Genomic DNA, 20,087 nt, shown 5'->3' with positions numbered 1-20,087 from the left:
AAAATTTTAAAAGTTCCTTTAAAGATCATTTTTAATTTTTAATTTTTTTAAAAAAAATTAAAAAAATTTAAAAAAAATTAAAAAATTAAAGTTTATTAATGAAAGTTTTATAATTTTTTAAAATAAATTATTAACGATTTTAGTTTTGAAGAGTATTTATGAAATTTTTAAAAAATTAGAGAATAGTTTAGATGGTGGAATGAAAATCCAACTCACTGTAATAAAAAAAATACTATCTCTTTTGGTATTAGATTTTCTTAGGGAAGCCCAAACCATAATCACAAGAGCAGAGCTTACCCTCATAGTGGAGGGTATCATATTATTGTGGAGAGTCGAGTTGAAATACTTTTTTATTAATTTAGTAAAATTATCCCTTAGGATAGTTCTGATGAAACATCACGAGCGAGGAGTGTTTTTCCCGCGAAAGCAAAATTAGCATTGATTAACAGAAGTTTTGAAGAAAGTTCGTTATCCTTCTAGATTTTCGCTTCAGCTCACTCCATTCTTTGATTCATTCGGTCTGTTTATACGAACAGATTGTTTTAATAAGTTGCTGCAAATTTCTGCTGCAATTTTATATTACTAAATTCAAATTCTAGGTCTCTTCCTCCGTTAATGCCTTCCGGAAAACGACGGACATTGACATTGTCGCACCGGGGAGTAGACCTCACGCGTACGGATTAATTTAAGCCCTCTTGGGAAGTCAAAAATCGAAGAGATGGAATCAAAGTCTTCGTTCAACCATTCAAGGTATCTCTTGCCCTTCATTTTAATTATATATACCTGTATTGCTTGATTGGAGCATTTATTAATTTATTAGTTTGGTTCACCTATTTATTTCCCTCACTTGATTACTTCTTTTCAATCCGAGGGTGCAAAAGAGAGTTTGATTTTTCTCCCTTGGTGGCTTCTGCTTATACTTTGCCGCTTCTTCCCTGTTTTTTCCTTTCAACTCTTGTTCACCTTCTCTCGTCAATTTTCCTGCATTTCTTGGCTTTTGTGCGGAATTTTAGTGGGTTTTGTTTTGTTTTGTTTTTCTGGTTAGATCTTTCTTCAATTGATTGGCTTGAGCTTTTGTGTTGTAACTGTTTCTCTGGGTTTGACTCTGTGCATTGCCACTTTGCTTTTCCTGTTTTCGGGGATTTGAAATTTCACTTTTGGGGATATATTTGTTTTTCCTGCTATTGGGGTGTTGCTGCTGGACATATAAAAGCTTCCATTTATCATTGCAAACTTCTTTTTTCCTAGGAGGAACTTATATGTTTCAAGTTGGTTTAGTTTGAACACTCGGGGAATTTCATTTGGTGGTGGTGGTTGTGCCCTGTATTGGCGTTTGACTAGATTTTGTGTTGGTTCTCGGGAAAATGAGGACTGGAAACCGGAAGAGGAAGCTGCGGCTAAGCAAGATCTACTCATTTGCTTGTGGAAAATCATCATTGAAAGATGAAGATCATTCACAAATTGGGATGCCCGGGTTCTCCCGGGTGGTTTTCTGTAATGATCCGGATTGTTTGGAGGCTGGAATGCGTAATTATGTTAATAACTCCATCAGCTCTACAAAGTATACACCCATCACTTTTTTGCCCAAGTCCCTGTTTGAGCAGTTCAGGAGGGTGGCTAATTTTTACTTCTTGATTGCTGGAATATTAGCCTTCACCCCTCTTGCTCCTTATACTGCTGTCAGTGCAATTATCCCTCTTATTGCAGTCATTATTGCGACAATGGTTAAAGAAGGTATTGAAGATTGGCGACGGAAGGCACAGGTAACCCTTGTTCTCTGATTTTATAATATATGTATATATATCCATATACACAGAAGCATGTATGTATATATTACCAATTCTATCATGATTCATGTAGATTGATAGCTAGAGGATGATGAACTTTGATATTCTGGGAAATATTCTTCAGTCTATTATGCATAATGTGTTAAAAAGATAGGTAAACATCTCTTAAGGATGAAAAAGATACTGCTGAATACAACAGAGTCCTCTAGTTTTCTTTTCTTTATGTTAAGAAAACCTTTTTAATCCTAACTAGTTTTTTAAAGCAAAGTTCTTTTTATGACAATGACTAATCTAATCAATTCTTCTGGAAATTTTAGTTCAGTTTGAGGCAATATTAAGGGTGCTATAACTACTTTGATATAGTAAATGTAAATCTATAATAGGAAATTCCAAATTCTTCTCATGCTTTAGTCAAATGGGCTATTTTCTTCATTAAATGTGGTCAAGTTTCTTATAACTTTGTGCATAATATAAAATTACTTTAAACTTTTTTGTATGGATGAAGCTTCCAACGTTTTCTTTAAGTAAAATAATAAATGTTGTGACATACAATGAAGATATTGACATTTATTTTAAAAAGTATTGAAACAGACACTTATTTGTTTTTCATATTTGTTCTTACCTTTAGAATTTTCAGTTGTATGAAATAATATTAAGTTTAAATCAAAAGCTGGAAATAAAATTTAAAGAATCATTTTGTTGTTCGCAGTTTGTAATGAATCTATGATAAAATAATAGGCTGTTCTTTGTCAAACTTTTGCACTTTCTTAATTTTATGAATGACGTGTTTATCCAGGATATTGAGGTCAATAATAGAAAGGTTAAGGTTCATCAAGGCAATGGAGTCTTTGATTATACTGAATGGAAATCTTTGCGGGTCGGAGATATAGTGAAGGTTGAAAAGGATCAATACTTTCCAGCAGACCTTCTGTTGATGTCATCCTGCTATGAGGATGGATTCTGTTATGTAGAAACGATGAACCTTGATGGGGAAACAAATCTAAAGGTAAAGCAAGCCTTGGATGCAACTGCATTTGCAAATGAGGATTCTAACTTCCGTGACTTTAAGGCTACAATCAAATGTGAAGACCCAAATGCAAATCTTTATACCTTTGTTGGGAGCATGGACTTTGAAGAGCAACAATATCCACTTTCACCACAAAATCTTCTCCTGAGAGACTCCAAACTCCGAAACACAGAATATATATATGGGGCTGTTGTCTTTACTGGTCATGACTCAAAGGTTATTCAAAATTCTACTGATCCGCCTTCAAAAAGAAGCAAAGTTGAGAAGAAGATGGATAAAATCATATATCTGTTATTAGGCATTCTATTTGTGCTGGCATTTCTTGGATCTATAGTCTTTGGCGTCATGACTAAGGATGATCTGAAAAATGGGAGGTCAAAAAGATGGTATCTTCGACCAGATGACTCTACTATTTACTTTGATCCCAAAAATGCACCAGCTGCTGCAATTTTTCACTTTCTGACGGCACTGATGTTGTATAACTACTTTATCCCTATATCCTTGTATGTGTCTATTGAAATTGTCAAAGTTCTTCAGAGTATCTTCATCAATCAAGACATTCACATGTACTACGAAGAAGGTGACAAACCAGCACATGCCCGCACCTCCAATTTGAATGAGGAACTTGGTCAAGTTGACACTATACTCTCTGACAAGACTGGCACTTTGACCTGCAACTCAATGGAGTTTATCAAGTGTTCTGTGGCTGGAACAGCTTATGGCAGTGGTGTCACTGAAACTGAGAGATCTATGGAAGGCAGAAATGGTTTGCCAATGCTTAATGGCAATGGCAATGGAAATGTCTATAAGCACAATGAGAATGCTACAGATACAAATCCCCCTGTCAAAGGCTTTAATTTTAAGGACAGAAGAATTATGAACGGAAACTGGGTTAAGGAACCTCATGCAGATGTCATCCAGAAGTTCTTCCGCCTCCTTGCAACTTGTCATACAGCTATTCCCGATGTCGATGAAAACACAGGAAAGATTTCATATGAAGCTGAATCGCCGGATGAAGCAGCATTTGTAATTGCTGCCAGAGAAGTTGGTTTTGAATTCTATCAGAGGACACAGACAAGTATATCAGTTCGTGAATTGGATCCTAGGTCTGGAAGTAAAGTCGAAAGGTTAGTCTAGCTTTGGCATAATACTTCGCTAAGAACCTCTCTTTCCAGTTGAACAGTCAACTCTCTAATTCATTTAATGTGCATGCATGAAATGCGGATTAACTTGCTTGCCTAATTATTTTCTGCTGTGCTTGAATTGATAATTATGGATGGACAGCATTTTTCTTCTCGCTCTTTCTATGTGAAGAGTGGTGTTAGCAAGACTATTGCTGGACTTATCGACTTTAACTTTCACAGGTCATACAAGCTTTTAAATGTTTTGGAGTTTAATAGCGCCCGGAAGAGAATGTCTGTCATAATAAGAGATGAAGATGGAAAAGTATTATTGCTATGCAAAGGTGCTGACAGGTATGTGAATTGTGATCAATACCATTTTCATTCAAGTCCTTACATCTACTTCAATTGCATTGTATCATCATAATGTGATCTCCATGCAGTGTCATGTTTGAGAGGCTTGCCAAGAATGCTAGCAGATTTGAAGAGAAAACGAAGGAGCATATCAATGAGTATGCTGATGCAGGCTTACGGACATTGGTACTTGCTTATCGTGAACTTGATGAGGAGGAATACAAGGAATTTGATAGGAAATTCTATGAAGCAAAGAATTCAGTTAGTGCAGAGAGGGAGTCATTGATTGATAAAGTAACTGATCGCATTGAAAGGGATTTAATTCTTCTTGGTTCCACAGCAGTTGAGGACAAGCTTCAAAATGGGGTGAGTGGAATGCTTAGGTTTATTCAAAAGGGTCAGAATATGTGCCCCTCTTCTATAAGCCTCCTACTTTCTTCATTGTTGATATCATTGGACTTGAAGTTGAACTTTTCTGCATTTCCTCTGCTTACTAGGTCCCTGAATGCATAGACAAACTTGCTCAAGCTGGGATTAAGATCTGGGTTTTGACTGGCGACAAGATGGAGACTGCGATAAATATTGGGTATGGCTGTTTAGATAATGAAGTTTCCTTCTTTATGTTCGTGACCAATTATTTTACTCACCCAAGATTGGGAATTTGCAGTTTTGCATGTAGTTTGCTTCGTCAAGGGATGAAACAGATTATTATAACTCTGGAAACACCAGAAATTCAAGCCTTAGAAAGGACGGGAGAGAAGGATATGATCACTAAGGTAAATCTATATACAGCCCATGACCTTTTATTACGTGCAGGATGAATATTTAGTTATTATTTTATTATCCTGGTTGACGAGTCTAATGGCAGTCATTGAACTGGTGGACTGGTGGCTTACTGAATCACATTTTAAGATTTTGACAATACCATTTGCAGTTTTTGTTAAAAAGGAAAAATCCCAAAAATATAGGAAATAGCAGCACTTGCGTTTTCATTTTTTAGGAAATGTGAATATAGAAACCTTGATTATTCGTGTAGAATTTTGTTTTCCTTTACTGAGGAAGTGATGGATCTGTAGCGTTGGGACTGAGAGGAAGTTTCAAAATGTGGTTCTACATAGTTTAATTTGTTAAATTGCCAGCATGTTCTTAGGACTTTTCTGATTATCTTTTAGGCATCAAAAGAAAGCATCGTGCACAAGATCACTCGGGCAAGGTCTCAGCTCACTGCCTCAAGTGGAAGTTCTGAGGCTTATGCATTGATAATTGATGGGAAATCACTTACTTATGCTCTAGAGGATGATGTGAAAAATGCATTCCTTGAGCTTGCCATTGGATGTGCGTCTGTTATTTGCTGTCGCTCATCTCCAAAGCAAAAGGCAATGGTAATTGTTTAGATCCTTATCTCGATGTTTGAAAGCGTCCTTTCAAGTTTTATCATCTCAACAATGTGGAAAAAAAAAAATTCAGGTCACTAAGTTGGTTAAACTTACAACGGGAAAAACAACATTAGCAATTGGTGATGGTGCAAATGATGTTGGAATGCTTCAAGAAGCAGATATTGGTATTGGAATCAGTGGTGCCGAAGGAATGCAGGCATGGAAAACACTTATTATGCTATATATATATATATATATATATATATATATATATATCCGAGCTATTTAACCTAGCCTTTTGTTTTGTTTCTAACATTTTCTGTTGCTTTTTGTCACATTTGATCACTTCAGGCAGTCATGTCGAGTGATATTGCAATCGCTCAGTTCAGATATTTGGAGCGTCTACTACTCGTGCATGGACATTGGTGTTACAGGAGATTATCATCAATGGTAATTCCATTCACCAATACTTGGTCAATTTTATCTTCTGAAAGTAATTTATCTCTCTTCTAACGTTTCTCCTATTTGCTGGCTCTTCTTTTTGGCAGATATGCTACTTTTTTTACAAGAATTTCACATTTGGCTTTACGATTTTCTTATATGAGGCATACACTTCGTTCTCTGCACAACCTGCATATAACGACTGGTTTATGTCTCTCTACAATGTCGTGTTCTCTGCTCTGCCCGTTGTGGCTCTCGGGGTGTTTGACCAAGACGTATCTGCAAGATACTGCCTTAAGGTAATAATGTGGCAATATGGCATTTTTTTCTTGGTTTTGTGGGGGAGACGTTAAGTCCTAGGTATATTGTATGCATGTATTTATTATATACCAAACTAGATGACCATTGCAAAACAATTAAAAATAAAAACTTATGAATCCTCAGCACCATTTGATAAAATTAATCTGAAATAAACTACAACTAAGCTTATATCTCATCTTATCTTCTAAAAGATGGTTTTGATGCGATCAATGTATCCTAAACCCTTACATTTGATGTGGCAGTTTCCTATGTTGTATCAACAAGGTGTGCAGAACGTCCTCTTCAGCTGGCTTCGGATAATCGGCTGGATGTTTAATGGTCTGTGCAGTGCGTTGATCATTTTCTTTTTCTGCACAAGTGGAATGCAGCATCAAGCATTTAATCCCGAGGGGAAGACCGTAGGGAGGGATATTCTCGGGGCGACGATGCTGTCGTGTGTTGTTTGGGTTGTCAACTTGCAGATGGCACTCTCTGTTAGCTACTTCACAATGTTGCAAGTTATTTTCATCTGGGCTTCAATCTTTATCTGGTACCTTTTTCTGATGATATATGGAGCCTTCCCTGCCAGCATTTCGACAAATGCATATCGCGTGTTCCTCGAAGCCCTTGCTCCTGCAGGGTCTTATTGGGTTCTGCTGATATTTGTGGTGATCTCTACCCTCATTCCATTCTTTGTATACTCAGCATTGCAGATGAATTTCTTCCCCATGTACCATGAAAAAATACAGTGGATAAGGCACGATGGTCAGGGTCAGATAGACGATCCCGAGTTTGTCAATATGGTCAGGCAAAGCTCGATAAGACCGAGTACTGTGGGATTCACTGCTCGTTTGGCAGCCAAAATAAGAAGAGAAAAACCATAGTACCTGATTCCCAGAGACGGTGATCGATCGTTGTATGTTTAAATTCGGAAGTTTGCTACATTAACTGATTTGTACAGATGCATCAGCCTGCCTTATGATACGATGATAGAAAATGCTTCTTGTATTATTATTATTCTTGGCTTCCTCTTTTAGGAAGGAGTTTTTTTTTTTTTTAGCTTTTCCACGTACTTTGTATAATAGACAGCTCAGAGATGAGCTTTAGATCATGTATTATTGCCACAATAATGAGCACAGCCTTTCCTGTTGTTCTTTAACTTCATTTCAATAGAATTGTTTGCTGATAGATGCCCAGGCTACTCTCCCTCCCTCTCACATACAAAGGAAAGGAGAAAACAAAAGGAACTTTTTATTAACTAAGTTATGCTCTTTCTTCCTCGCTGCTGATTATGTTATTTCTGATGTTTTGGTAAATTTTGGCACAAAAACAGCAGGAAATGAAGAACGGATATAGAAGGAGAAACAGAAAGGGCGTCTCATGTAGAAGGTACTTGAATTAATTGATACTGTACATGTGTAGGATTAAATGGCTCTTCATCTCTGCAGGAACCTGAAACTGAGTTACCCTTCCTTCCCCAAAAGCTTCCAAAACCAAACTCTCCCTTCTCATGCAAATCCTGCATCACCCTCTCAATCTCTTCCATACAACAACTCAAACCCAACCCATCTTCTTCACTTCTCATACATCTTCCATTACTACTGCCTCTAACCTCATCTTCCATTACCATCTTTTCCTCTTTTTCTCTCATTCTTAGCCTTCTTTTGGCGAAGTCTCTCGTTTTTCGAACGAGTTTACAGGGAAGCTTGAGTAACAAAAGGAGAAGGATATGCAACGCCAGGCATTGGCAGCAACAGCATATGACAATACAGTCGGCCGCTAGGGTGTTCATATCTTCCATGGCGGCCGAAAATGGTTGAAGGGAGGAAGGAAGTGATGGAGGAGAAGATGATCGAAAGATGAAGACATTGCTTGCTGAGGAGTTAGTTCCCTGCCTTGAAAATGGATTTGGGATGAGGGGAGGTATTAGGAAAGGTGAAGCAAAGAAAGTAGGAAAATGGAATTTTCCTTTGCATCATTGCTTAGCTTCAAATCTAACTTTTTTTGTATAGCATCCATATAGGCTTTGACAGATGAGATGGGAATGTTGAAGTTGAAAGCCAACGAAAACTAAAATGTCTTTCCCTTTTGGGTATCATGGACCAACAATGCCAAATCTAAGCAAAGTAAGTTATTCCCGAAGAATTTTCAATATTTTAGAAATTTTATATTGGAACATATCGAATAAAAATATACAAAGTGAATGATAAGTTTTTTTTTTTTCTTCTTCTTTTGAAGATGTTCTACAAATATTTTGAATTTCATTCATTAAAATAATATTAAATTTGTAATCTATTGTTTTCTTATTATTGTAACTTAACTTGAAACCTAACTACTTATTCTCAAGCTTCAATCTTCAGCTTCACACATCAATTTTCTTTGGGTGAATCTTTGGCTTATTGATCTTCTTAGGTTTGGCCTATATTCTTATATTGACATGAGATTGATGTTCTTGAGTCCGCGTTCGACTTATTGATGTTCTTGAATCAACCTTTGACTTCTTGATGCTCTTAAATCAACCTTTGACTTATTGACACTCTTGATCGAGCCTTAAACTCGTTGATGTTCTTAAATTGATCATTGGCTTCTTGATCTAATCTGAAAGTTAGAGGATTCGAACCTTTGATCTATTAATGAACAACATATGGTTTAACTAGTTAAGCTACCCGTCTCCCAGCCGATTAAAATGAAAGACCAAATAGGTACCAATTAAATTTATAATTTAACCGAAGAATCCTAAATTTAGAAATTCGATTATAACAATAACAACAACTAAAGCCACTTCTCCCAGCAGGCCTTAAATTTTTGCCAGCTTACAGAATAAATGCCAAACCCCAAAGCCAAATGATTTAGTTTTGAATTTTGATCCACCTTATTCTTCTCTTTTTTTCCTTCAAATTCATTTGCAGCAAATGATGAGTTGAGCTGCATGATAGATTAAGATGGCATCATCACCAGGAGAGTGTGTTGTTCTAAGATACACAAATTCCAACTTTCTTAACTTGTGTGTATGTGAGTTGGATGAACAATAAAGGAAGAAGTACCTAAAGAAGATCAATTATGTCTGTTTGTCAATCTTGAATTCCTTCTGGACAATACCTCAGCTGCCCAACTCTTTCCTACATCAGTCTGAAACTTTCCTGGAAAATGCACAGCAGTATTCATAGTGTCATTGAAACTTTCTAAAGTTAAGGGGCTGGAAAACAAAATCATCAAAATTTATGGAATAAATTTATAGTTTAACTTAAAATGGCAAAATAAGTAGAATGTACCAGCTGTTGAATGGAAGAACTCATCAAGCGCCCTCCCATGTTCTGCCAATGTAAATAATTCATGTCAAATCTCAAATTTCAATCAGCTAATGTTTGTAGTGCAACCTGAACGTGGTTTTGGAGTTACCTATTTCATATTCAAATGCTTGAAGGATCAATTCAACCTACAAAATACACGACATTCAGCAAAGGAGTGTTCTTAATCTGACATAACCACTAACATAAGCATAACACGTTTACTCCTTCCCTCGAAGTCGGAAGTTCGAATACTTACCTTTACATTCGTACTAGAAAGAAAAAAAAAAGCTTATGGAACCAACATGAAATACAATTTGCAGATAGTTTATCGAGATCAAACTCAAACAACATACTTTATCGAAGTCCTTCACAAGATTAGCCTCCAATGAAGAATTGTTTTCGTACTCGGTCCAAAGTTCTTTGATCTCTTCAGCTAAAAAAAAGGTCCAAAACAATCGAGGAAGCATGAGTTAATGGCAATATTTTCCGGCCACTAACCAAACCCAAATCTCATAGGAATATTTTCGTACCTCTCATGCCTCCACCAAGAAGTTGGCACATTTCATTTAAAGCTGCTGACTCTCTTCTGCTCTTTTCTTCTTTCGGCACACCATCAGATGGCGTAATATCTCCAACAATAGCTATCATAGTCCAAATACAATATCAACCATTATCACTCAGGAGAAAAAAAAACATGTACATTCCTCCTATATCCAGTCACAAGCGGTGTTCGTTGTGTCTAACTCACTTAGGATCATGAAATAGACGATTTAAAGTAAACAGCACAAAATTTGGTTGCAATATTATGTACAAAAGTGACACCATATAAGTCATAAACAAACAGCAGCAACCTCAAGATAAACTCTTGAGCAGTAGTTCAACGATGGGTTTTATGTAATACAAGCCATCGCTAAATGGTAGAAAAAGGGTTGAAAAACAAGTCTCTGGAGTTTCAATATAGAATTAGAATGAAAAAAGGAAAGCAGACTCAGAATTAAAGCAATATAAATTTTATATTGCTTTAATTTTGAGTCTGCTATCAAAACTCATATAGTCAATCCCAACCTAACTCAGTAGATAAGACACAAACTACCATCCTAGAGGTTGATGGTTCAATCCCTGACTCTCACCATGGTTAAACAGAGATAAAATGGCTCATTTCATGCCATTAGATTGCCTATACCGAACCCCCAAAGATTCCATGGCTCCGCCACCACATCCCACCTCACTAAATGAGACCCCTCCCCATCCCCTCGTCGACCCCTTCCGTAAGAAATCCCTCGTAAACTTCTCTAAAGTTTTACTGATCGACATAGAACCTTAACAAGGAGAAATTAAGTCGGGATGCCACTCAAAACAAACTGAATAAGAACAAGTCTATCTCCATTAGTTGAATGGCAATATCATTATCATTACTCGACAAGAATCTGCATAATTGCTAGAATTAAGTTCTGGAAATGATAAGAAATTGTGTCAGAAAGTACCTTCAGCAATATCATGCACAAGAGCTATCTTGATACACCTGATCAAAGGACAACAAGGTCATGGTGAAACAAAGTTCAATAGAAAGACCTTCATAATAGATTTTTAAAGGCTCAGGTGAAAAAGTGCAACCTTTCTCTATTCACTCCTGGAAGATCACCGGCTATCAAACTCATCAAAGCCATGCGGTACATATGATCAGCAATTGATTCGGGACCATTTATTCCATGATTGATCCAGCCCTTTCTCTTCGTAGTCTACAAGGAAGAGAGAATAGCCAAGTGATTATTACCTCTAACAGAGATAATTTTCAGGTCACCACTTTTCTCACACAACACGCATAAACAAATACCAGTTCCTCTCCCAACAATGAAAAGAACATGAAAATGAATTCTAATTGTGGTTCGTTTGATATCTCCCAGAACCAGGCAAAAACAAAAGGTTAACGAATTCTTTATAAGAAGGGGAAAAAAAAAATTCCCCCAATTTCTCATTAGCCAATCTGCGTCACGTGACCAAATTGTGTGGATACCTTAAGCCGATGGCACAATGTAAGGAAATCGATAACCGATGACGACGACGGCGAACCAGTGGACTCGATCAAAGGTCCAGATTCCCCCAAACGGAGCGGCTGCTTGGATCCATAGCCATCGGGAGTCGGCGCCTGAGCACGAACTGAGACGAGGCTCCGCCTAGGGAAGCCAGTGGGCGAAACAGGGTGCAAGAAGATGCGAGAAAAGAAAGCGAAGGAGGAACGAGGCAGCGAACGAAGCGGCGGAGGAGCGAGATGGGTCGAGGAATTGACAGCCATTGCTGAAGAAGAGCGAGATGGGTCAAATAATTAGGACAAGATTGTGAAGGGAAATAAAGAATCCGCGCTACAAATGAGTTGGGGAATTGGATTTTGAGAACGATAAAATAGAGGCCGGATTTGCTGGTGCGTCTCTCGGCCGCAGGAAGGATGAGAACCACCGCAAGAAAGGGGCTGTGTCCGATAACGAAGCACGTGCGGCTAACAACAATGTCTGTTCTGTGCGCCTCTCTGCAATCTCACTTCTTTCATTTCTTGGCTTTTTCTCAATTGAGCATTCATGCCCATAATAATTATTTTTAAAAAAACGAAAATGTACTTTCTTTTATTGATATTTGACTTACATTAGACCCGCCTTTAATCTTACGGCTGAGAAGGCGGGGTAGGATTTAGGACGAGTGACGTATGAGCTGAAAGGGTGAGCGTAAGGCCTAATTGCTGGTTGAACTTCGCACGTAGGAACAAATTTTAGCCCATGACCGACTTCGGCTTTCGCAAGAGCACCAGTAGGTGGGTCGCCCTTTATTTCTAGGCGGTCGAACAAACATGATTTATATCATCTTTAGGTTTTCAATTATAGTAGTCATTTCTTCATTCGTACAAGGTAGTGTGGTTGTAGCTTGATATCTTTTTAGTACTCTGAAGCTAGAAGAATGGGCTATTGAGCTTTCTCGAGAGAACTACCACAATGTTATGTCCTAAAATCGAACTATATGGCGCCCTTTCGAATGACCTCGGGTGGAGTCAATACACAAATATTGCCAAACCCTAAACCCTATAATTGCATTCATGTGTATATACTTTAAATATCATAATCAACCATTCACTTATAATCCACCCGATATGATAAAACTAAGTCCGAACCGGGGCTTTGGTGGGAACGATGGTAGTGCGATGTAAATCGATTTAGAAGGGTAGCGTTAAAGTTTGACGAGTGTTTGACATTTCCTCCAACGTAGAACGAAGCCTACAACGGGGGAGTAAGGCTAAGGCCCAACCTCCGTCCCGGAAAAGCCCAGAGGGAAGAGTGGCAGTTCGCATAAATCTTCAACTTCTTTGAGGTGTTTGATCCTCCATTTTTGTTCCTCATGATTTCTGGAAACCTTTATCCATCCGTCTCCACATCATGTATTTTCCCACCAAAACGCACCTCGACCCCAGCTCATGTTCATCTTCCTCTTCTTAAAATCTCTGCCAAACTCAGATTAATCAGCTTCGAATCCGTCTCCCTCTCTTTTCCGACCTTCATTGCTTCTAAATCCAGTGTCAAGTCCACTAGATTTTCGAATTCGGTGGCAAAAGTTTATAGCTTCGAGGGCCAAAACCCCACTTCTTTGTCGGATTTGGAAGACTTGTCTGAGAATGGAGTTGTCTATAAGAAGACGCTGGCGATGGTGGAATGCTCCATGTTCGCTGCACTTAATGGTTTGGTCTACTTCTTGAGCAATTCACTTGCTCTTGAGGTTTGTATCTCTCAGTTTCTGCGAATTCTCTTCTTTCCCCCTCTGCTGCTGTTTCTATGGTTTCCGTCTGCTGTTCTTCATACATAATGTTTTTCTGGTTATTTTTCTTGAATAAGACGGATACCCCAACTCCGTCCGTGTGGTGGTTGGTTCTTCTTTGATATCAGTTTGAAATGTCTTTTCTCCCTTTGATGTATGTTTCCCTTGAAACAATTAACTACACCCACTTCAAATTTATCACAATTGCCTAATCGTATGTGATTACCTAATACTTCTAATGTGATTTAAAAAAAAAAATCAAAATGATCGTTTTCTGAAACATGACATCATGGGGCTTGTTTAGGGTACTCTTAAATCTACCCCCAATAAATTGAAGAGAATTCCCATGATGAACAACGGGCTTGTTAATGGTCTTGGGTCTAGCAACAAACTGACTTTGACGATGAACAACAAAATTAGTATCCGTGGGAAATTTGAAAATGTAACAGGTTCCCAATGAACTCTTGGTCTTTATATGATGATGATTGAGGATGTGTGATGTATATGCCATTTTGAAGCGATCTTTTTCTTGAGGAAACCAACTAAAGTTATCTCATATTTTGAAGTTCCCAATAAACGTGTCTTATAGTTTTCTTAACATGAATACCAATTTGTTTATGAAAGTAATCATAATATTGTTAGAAATCACGACTCTCTACAATGGTATGATATTGTCCACTTTGAGCATAAGCTCTCTTTGGTTTCTCCAAAAGGCCTCCTACCAATGGAGATAGTGTTCATTACTTATAAACACATGATCTTCCTCTTAATTAGCCAATGTGGACTACTCCGTTCAATAATCCTCAACAAATATAACATGCTTCTTTCTCATAAATTTTCACGTGTTCAAAGAAATTTATGTTTTTTATTAACTTAGATGAAGTGACCTCTTAGATTTCTTCAATTCTTTTAGTAGCAGTTTAGTTTCTCGAATTTTGATTTCGTTCTGTTTTTACTTGATATTGGACAGAATTACTTCGGCTGTTTCTTCTGTCTACCGATAGTAATCTCTTCAATGAGATGGGGCATAGCAGCGGGGAGAAAAACCATGGTCTGTAGCTTCCAAGGATTCAGTTGTTCAACAATTGATTTTATGTTGTCTTGTCATTCGTATTACATCTAAGTTGTCGCATCTGATCTTCTTTCAAGACAGGTGGCAACATTCTTGCTGTTGCTGGTTTTGTCTGGTCCAGTGAAAGCTTTAACATTTCTGGTGAGCGTGCTTTCATAGTTCATCTTCTCAAATCTTAATTGCCTGTGGATTTATTTTCTTGTTTCAGAAATAATAATATCATATAAAAGAGGTTGCCTTTTAACCTATCAACCTTGTAAATTCTATCTTATGTAGAACAAAAAGAGAAAAATCAGGTCAATGGCCTTCTTATACCAGTTTTAAAAAGCTAAAAAGGTGGCCTTGAGGCTGCTCTCCCCTATGATTAAATAAGTGGTCATAAAAACTATACAAAGTGCATAATCAGGTATTATCAGACATAATTATGTTAAAGTACAAAAATAATCACCTTAATCAATTTGAACGTTCTAAAATAACAATCCTAAAGGCGTTTGTCTGATGATTTTTTGAAGTTAATATTATTGCAAATTATGATTTGAATCGTAGAATTGTTGATCCTGTCTCTGCAAGTACAAGTTTAAATAACCGTTTTCCTTTTAAACTATACATACCTTTTTAACATTGCTGCATTCCTAGTGGCATAGATAGGCTAAGTGCTAATAGATCATTAGAGAAAATCTGATACAAGATAGCTTTTGTGGCTTCAGCTTGTAGTGCCTTGTCCAGAGTGTTTTTGTAACATTTTGGGCTTGATGTTTTTTCCTTTTTGTGTATATCTTTTGACGTTCCTTAACCCTTATCGTATTGAGAGGGGAACGGTATTTAATAGTTTACCTTCTTCAGCAGAATGCCTGACGTTGTTGTATGCTTCCTTGTGCAGCTTAGGCATGGTTTAGTGGGGTTGACAATGGGCTCCTTATGGAGGTAGGTGATTTACTACGCATACGACTATCCATAAATACATAATTAACCTCGATTTAGGCAGGCCAGTAAGGATTCATAATGTTTGTGAAATTTCAGCATGCTAGTTGGTCGAGTTTCTTTTGTTAGTTTGGCGATGATGCACTGACCAAAGGCATTAATGGGGAGACATTTACTTCACTTCTGCGCTTTGAACTTATCCTAATAAGAACAGAAAAATAGTAAAAATGACTGCTTTCCTGTTTTGTATCTTCTCAGGCTTGGAGCAAATTGGAGTACCTCAATCTTTCTGTGCACAATCGTATTGTTTCCCTCTCTTTTCGAACGCCCATTTGAACAAATGATGTCTGCTAGTTTTTTTGTAATCCATTCTACTAACCAAGTACATGACTGCGCGTTTAGGTTCGGGCACTCGGGGCAGTGGGTTATGTCTTAATATCTTCATTCTTGATAAGAGAGAACATACTAGCTCTGGTAACAAGCTATTCTGAATCTCTGCTGCTATACTTCAAAGAAATCATCTCTCAAGTCTCGAAATATCTTTCGTGTTCATGCAGATCACCATAAATATTCACGCTTCGCTCACCCTTATCTTCACTGCCTCGGGTGTAAACTTGATTCCATCAATGAGTGCAATATACGCTATTTTTGGGACACTGGTATGTTTTGTATTCTTCAATGAAACTGGTGCAATGTAGATTGTACTTGTATGACATGCATTGTAGAGATTTCATTAGACTTTTATTGGTTAAGCACAAGCAACATTTATTTATTAACATTTCTCCTCTCTGTGCTCTGAAAGGTAATGCTGAACTGTGGATGCTTCATGTTTTTGCTTCATCTTTTGTACTCCATATTCCTTACTAGACTTGGGCTGAAGACTTCATTGACATTGCCAAGGTGGCTGGAGAAGGCAATGTAAACATTCCACAGGTATTAAATCGTTCACGATGATAAATACGCCATTTATTTTTTCCTTTTCTGAACGGAAGAAGAAATTGGTTAGGCTCACTGGAACGTTTACACCTGATATTTTTGCACGCATTGGCGAGCAGATACAGATTGTTTTTTGATATGTTATCATGTTCTAGGTTGAATAAATATGCTTGTCTGAATGTGGAAAATGCTTAGATTTGCAAAGAATGTATGCCATTGATTTTGTCCAATTGGATAAAATGGAAGTAACTGTTAGGTTAGGAAGATTTCGAATTTCTGCTACTGCCCATCTTGAGCAAGCTTGTATTAATGGAGCTTTGTGGACTGGAATATAGGATTTAGGGCTACTAGAGACGGGTTTTAAAGCATTGTTGTCAGCTTCATAGTTTTAAAACTCATCTATTAGGGAGAGGTTTTCACACTTTTATAAGAAATAATTTGCTCTCTTCTCCAACTAATGTGGGATCTCACAATCCACCCCCTTCGGAGCCTAGTATCCTTGCTGGCACATCGTTCAGTGTCTAACTCAGATACCATTTGTAATAGCTCAAGTCTACCGTTAGTAGATATTATCTGTTTTGGCCCGTTACGTATTGCCGTCAGCTCCACGGTTTTAGAACGCGCTTGTGTTCGCTCTACATCCACCTGAATGACTAGTCACCGCAAGTGGGGCATGAAGGTCTCTCTGTTCGAGGGCCTCATAACGCTCTGATGTCTCTCTGCTAGAGGTTAAACTTGTGAAGCTAAGCGGACAATATCTACTAGTACAAGTATTCCTTCCTTTAAAAATGATAAATACAAATGTACAATGATTGAGAAGTGAAGTTTCTAACAAATTAACATTAAATTATTACTACTATCTTCTTCCATCAAACTTGATATCTTAAAATATTTAAAACACCAAATTATCCACTTAAAGTTGGAAAAGAAAAACATGGTTATGGGTTATTTTGTTGTTAAAAAAATGATGAACATATCATTAACATCCAAATTAGTGGTGGATTAGAACCTAAACAAAGCATGCTCAACACAAGTAAACAATATTAATTAATAATTTAACGAAAGACAAACCTACCAATACAACTTAGAACCACAATGGGAACACCAAGTGTGAACTAAACATAATTAAAAATAAATTAAATGGGAATTGATTATGATGAGCTTATCCTGTTTGGACCAATCATACAATATGTGATGGATGATCTCATCAATGAATATAATTTCAAAAGAAAAATAGTGGAGACAGTGGAAAAATCATTCTGCTTATATAAAAACAATTTTTTTAAAAGTTAATTATTTAGATACACAAAATTTTGGACTATTATGTCCTCAACCTCATTTTTTAATTCCAATTTTGCCACTATATTCTTTTTAGGAACGATTATTCCGTGTCTAAATTTACTTATGGGGGTATATGAGTTGAGTTAGAAATTTTTTTGAATCAGCTCGAAGTTTTGGATTGGTTGAGTTGGTGACGAACATTTGTTTCAAACGGCAAATATTTTTATTTTTCATAACAATCTCAAAAGTAAATTGTGGTTGAATTGGGTTGTGCATCCCGTTTTCACATTAGTTCCTACTCGCGAATTGATCTAAATTTTTTATTTTTCAAAAATTCAATCAACCAAAAAATTTATTCCAACCTAATCCAAATCGTTAAAGTTGGATAGTTCAATTTTTTAAATTTTCGAATTTTCGAATCATGTGAACACCTCGACAAAATGTGTCATTAGCCATTAATAGTGAACCATGAAATTATAAATAAATAAAGTTTTTGAGAAAGATATTTCTTTTTCATGATCAAATATAATAATTAAACTATAAGCATTTGTCATGCGTCACAACAGTCTGATTAAAAAATATATTATACAAATAAGATATATTGGTAAGTATTTTTCTTAAATAATATGTTAAATTCTCATTGGGCCACGTAGGTGCCCATGCACATTAAAAAAATAATATTCTTTAATAATTAAATATAATGGTGGTGAATAGCCTTGTGGTTATTACATGAAGGCTAGTTTTAGTTTCCTATAAAACCCCACCAACCTTCCCATTTGGACACAACAATACAACCAGAAAGACATGCTTCTTCCAAGTGAAGTCCCAGAAGAAAGCTACTTTTGGACGGTCCAAACCGATGACAACAACGATAATCTTCCAAACATGATCTCGAGTGGTTGCAATGAGGAGCGAGCTAAAATGATGGATGAAAGAAGGCAAAGGAGGATGATATCGAATCGAGAATCGGCTCGAAGGTCCCGAATGAGGAAGCAGAAGCATCTAAACCTGCTATGGTCCCAACTGGCTCGGCTTTGCAATGAAAACCGTGATCTCAAGGAGAAGGTGAGCCGTTTGATGGAATCTCAGCAGTTCCTTCTCCAAGAGAATGCCAACCTTAAGCAACAAGTTTCGAGTTTTGACCAAATCTTAAGGGACATGGAACTTGAACAACAACTCGTCGCCCAATTTTGATATATTATGTACCTATAAAACTCTTTCGCTTTCGGTTCCATTCAGTTTTGGAGTTCTTATGAAATAATGAATAAGAGTGTGTGTTTGACGATGTGTCATAATCCGTTCTTATTCAAATTCATTAGATTTGAAATTTTAAGCTCTCCCGAATGGATAAAACAAGAGCCAATAGGCAATCATGAAGGATTTTGGTGGTAGGAGTAATAATTAATTATAACGTTGTAAAAGACAACCTAGTATGTGTTGTCGAAAGGATGAGTGGTGTGGGAACAATTGCTTGTCAATTATTTTTGCAAAGAAAGAAGCATAAGAGACTTGGACAAATGGTGGTGGAGCTGCTGCTCATAGTGTGGCACATCGTAAATAACTTTCGAAAAAGGACTATTTTACTTTAATTAGATTTGGTAACGTTTTGGTTTTTCGTGGACAGACATTAATCATCTTTGGCGGTGATCTAGCCACACCTTTCAGTATGGCTACTTTGTTACGATTTTACTCCACTCACTAGCTTTGTCTTCGGCATCTCTCCTTACGGTTAAGGTAACGATTTCGGACATGGCCAGTTCCCATAATGTGACGGGTGGTGTGTCCAAGGCTCGGGAACGAATTTACCGTCGTATGGCTGACCAGCGATTATTATCGATTTCGACTTCATGCGCAAGTTGCAGCCTACAATCCGAACCGAGGACGAGTTTTTTGCGTAGCTTCAGGTCCATGGCTCCTATTTCCAGCCTTCTCAGAACAACATTGGAGTGGTATAGTTAGATGTTTGTTTTCATTGTTTGACGGTTTGGTAGGGCTCTAGGTCTTTATGTCCAACCAATCTTGCCTGATTTCTCATACTCAAGCCTCTAGCCCCGGTTCGAGAAGAAAGTTTTAGAAAACGGGTAGAGAAATTTCGAAAGTGAGTTTTGAAAGCAATATTTGAGTAATTGGAAATGATGTTATAGGGGAATGTAAGCAAAAAGGAAACAACAATGGCTTACTTCATATAACTATCGTGTATAAAGAAGTTTGACAACTAGTTATATCCCCCTCATATTGACCCAATATGGAATGGTAAGGACCTATCTAGGATAAAAAATGTAAAAAGGGTTGGAACGGGCATGCAACCATGGACAACACGTCTTGGACAAGCTAGATTGGGATATCTATCATACGACCATTAACAACACCCTTGGACATGCATGAC

The 20,087-nt window shown here is 37.3% G+C and overlaps 4 protein-coding genes across 6 annotated transcripts; 2 read left to right on the top strand and 2 right to left on the bottom strand.

Annotated features, from left to right (window-relative positions):
* Positions 1 to 362: 362 nt before the first annotated feature.
* Positions 363 to 7,594, top strand: LOC111468897 (putative phospholipid-transporting ATPase 9). The gene is made up of 13 exons (XM_023114039.1): positions 363 to 463; positions 600 to 750; positions 1,249 to 1,763; positions 2,584 to 3,941; positions 4,179 to 4,289; positions 4,379 to 4,655; positions 4,787 to 4,875; positions 4,957 to 5,065; positions 5,462 to 5,671; positions 5,757 to 5,882; positions 6,017 to 6,115; positions 6,214 to 6,405; positions 6,670 to 7,594. Exons 3-13 carry the CDS (start codon positions 1,365 to 1,367, stop codon positions 7,288 to 7,290), a joined length of 3,591 nt encoding a protein of 1,196 aa, XP_022969807.1. The 5' UTR covers positions 363 to 463; positions 600 to 750; positions 1,249 to 1,364; the 3' UTR covers positions 7,291 to 7,594.
* A 95-nt stretch (positions 7,595 to 7,689) lies between these two features.
* Positions 7,690 to 8,531, bottom strand: LOC111468906. Its single transcript, XM_023114054.1, has one exon. The coding sequence runs from the start codon at positions 8,205 to 8,207 to the stop codon at positions 7,785 to 7,787; it is 423 nt and encodes a 140-aa protein (XP_022969822.1). The 5' UTR covers positions 8,208 to 8,531; the 3' UTR covers positions 7,690 to 7,784.
* A 564-nt stretch (positions 8,532 to 9,095) lies between these two features.
* LOC111468905 (HD domain-containing protein C4G3.17) lies at positions 9,096 to 12,264 on the bottom strand. 2 transcript variants are annotated; one of them, XR_002714796.1, is made up of 9 exons: positions 11,711 to 12,264; positions 11,311 to 11,435; positions 11,181 to 11,218; positions 10,227 to 10,337; positions 10,050 to 10,129; positions 9,806 to 9,842; positions 9,679 to 9,720; positions 9,357 to 9,546; positions 9,096 to 9,202 (listed from the first exon to the last, which is right to left on the bottom strand). XR_002714796.1 is itself a non-coding variant. In XM_023114053.1 (9 exons), the coding sequence occupies exons 1-8, from the start codon at positions 11,987 to 11,989 to the stop codon at positions 9,461 to 9,463; spliced, it is 798 nt and encodes a 265-aa protein (XP_022969821.1). In that variant the 3' UTR covers positions 9,209 to 9,331; positions 9,451 to 9,460. The 2 variants fall into 2 exon arrangements, 1 of the variants encoding a protein (XP_022969821.1); XM_023114053.1 differs by lacking the exon at positions 9,096 to 9,202 and adding an exon at positions 9,209 to 9,331 and having other exon boundaries at positions 9,451 to 9,546; positions 11,711 to 11,989.
* Positions 12,265 to 12,869: 605 nt separating this feature from the next.
* Positions 12,870 to 16,702, top strand: LOC111468904. 2 transcript variants are annotated; one of them, XM_023114052.1, is made up of 9 exons: positions 12,870 to 13,452; positions 14,462 to 14,542; positions 14,645 to 14,704; positions 15,444 to 15,487; positions 15,743 to 15,785; positions 15,887 to 15,958; positions 16,042 to 16,143; positions 16,287 to 16,417; positions 16,576 to 16,702. In XM_023114052.1, exons 1-8 carry the CDS (start codon positions 13,078 to 13,080, stop codon positions 16,404 to 16,406), a joined length of 897 nt encoding a protein of 298 aa, XP_022969820.1. In that variant the 5' UTR covers positions 12,870 to 13,077; the 3' UTR covers positions 16,407 to 16,417; positions 16,576 to 16,702. The 2 variants fall into 2 exon arrangements, with proteins under 2 accessions (XP_022969820.1, XP_022969819.1); XM_023114051.1 differs by having other exon boundaries at positions 12,871 to 13,452; positions 16,287 to 16,660.
* The last annotated feature ends 3,385 nt before the right edge of the window (positions 16,703 to 20,087 follow it).

Source organism: Cucurbita maxima, unplaced genomic scaffold, assembly GCF_002738345.1.
Source record: "Cucurbita maxima cultivar Rimu unplaced genomic scaffold, Cmax_1.0 Cma_Scf00038, whole genome shotgun sequence".
NCBI classification, from domain to species: Eukaryota; Viridiplantae; Streptophyta; class Magnoliopsida; order Cucurbitales; family Cucurbitaceae; genus Cucurbita; species Cucurbita maxima.
Note: the sequence above shows the minus strand (reverse complement) of the source record. Positions and strands in the feature narration are given on the sequence as shown.

What these genes read in the sequence shown, in the direction of transcription:
- LOC111468904 (XM_023114052.1), top strand. Translation starts at nt 13,078, where the DNA reads ATGATTTCTGGAAACCTTTATCCATCCGTCTCCACATCATGTATTTTC. An exon ending in CAGCGGGGAGAAAAACCATG is followed by an intron (nt 14,543 to 14,644) that starts GTCTGTAGCTTC and finishes CTTTCAAGACAG; the next exon opens with GTGGCAACATTCTTGCTGTT. An exon ending in ACGCTATTTTTGGGACACTG is followed by an intron (nt 16,144 to 16,286) that starts GTATGTTTTGTA and finishes GTGCTCTGAAAG; the next exon opens with GTAATGCTGAACTGTGGATG.
- LOC111468906 (XM_023114054.1), bottom strand. Translation starts at nt 8,207, where the DNA reads ATGGAAGATATGAACACCCTAGCGGCCGACTGTATTGTCATATGCTGT.
- LOC111468905 (XM_023114053.1), bottom strand. Translation starts at nt 11,989, where the DNA reads ATGGCTGTCAATTCCTCGACCCATCTCGCTCCTCCGCCGCTTCGTTCG. An exon ending in CCAGGAGTGAATAGAGAAAG is followed by an intron (nt 11,219 to 11,310) that starts GTTGCACTTTTT and finishes TCCTTTGATCAG; the next exon opens with GTGTATCAAGATAGCTCTTG. An exon ending in GTTCTTCCATTCAACAGCTG is followed by an intron (nt 9,547 to 9,678) that starts GTACATTCTACT and finishes TGCATTTTCCAG; the next exon opens with GAAAGTTTCAGACTGATGTA.
- LOC111468897 (XM_023114039.1), top strand. Translation starts at nt 1,365, where the DNA reads ATGAGGACTGGAAACCGGAAGAGGAAGCTGCGGCTAAGCAAGATCTAC. An exon ending in ATTGGCGACGGAAGGCACAG is followed by an intron (nt 1,764 to 2,583) that starts GTAACCCTTGTT and finishes GTGTTTATCCAG; the next exon opens with GATATTGAGGTCAATAATAG. An exon ending in CTCCAAAGCAAAAGGCAATG is followed by an intron (nt 5,672 to 5,756) that starts GTAATTGTTTAG and finishes AAAAAAATTCAG; the next exon opens with GTCACTAAGTTGGTTAAACT.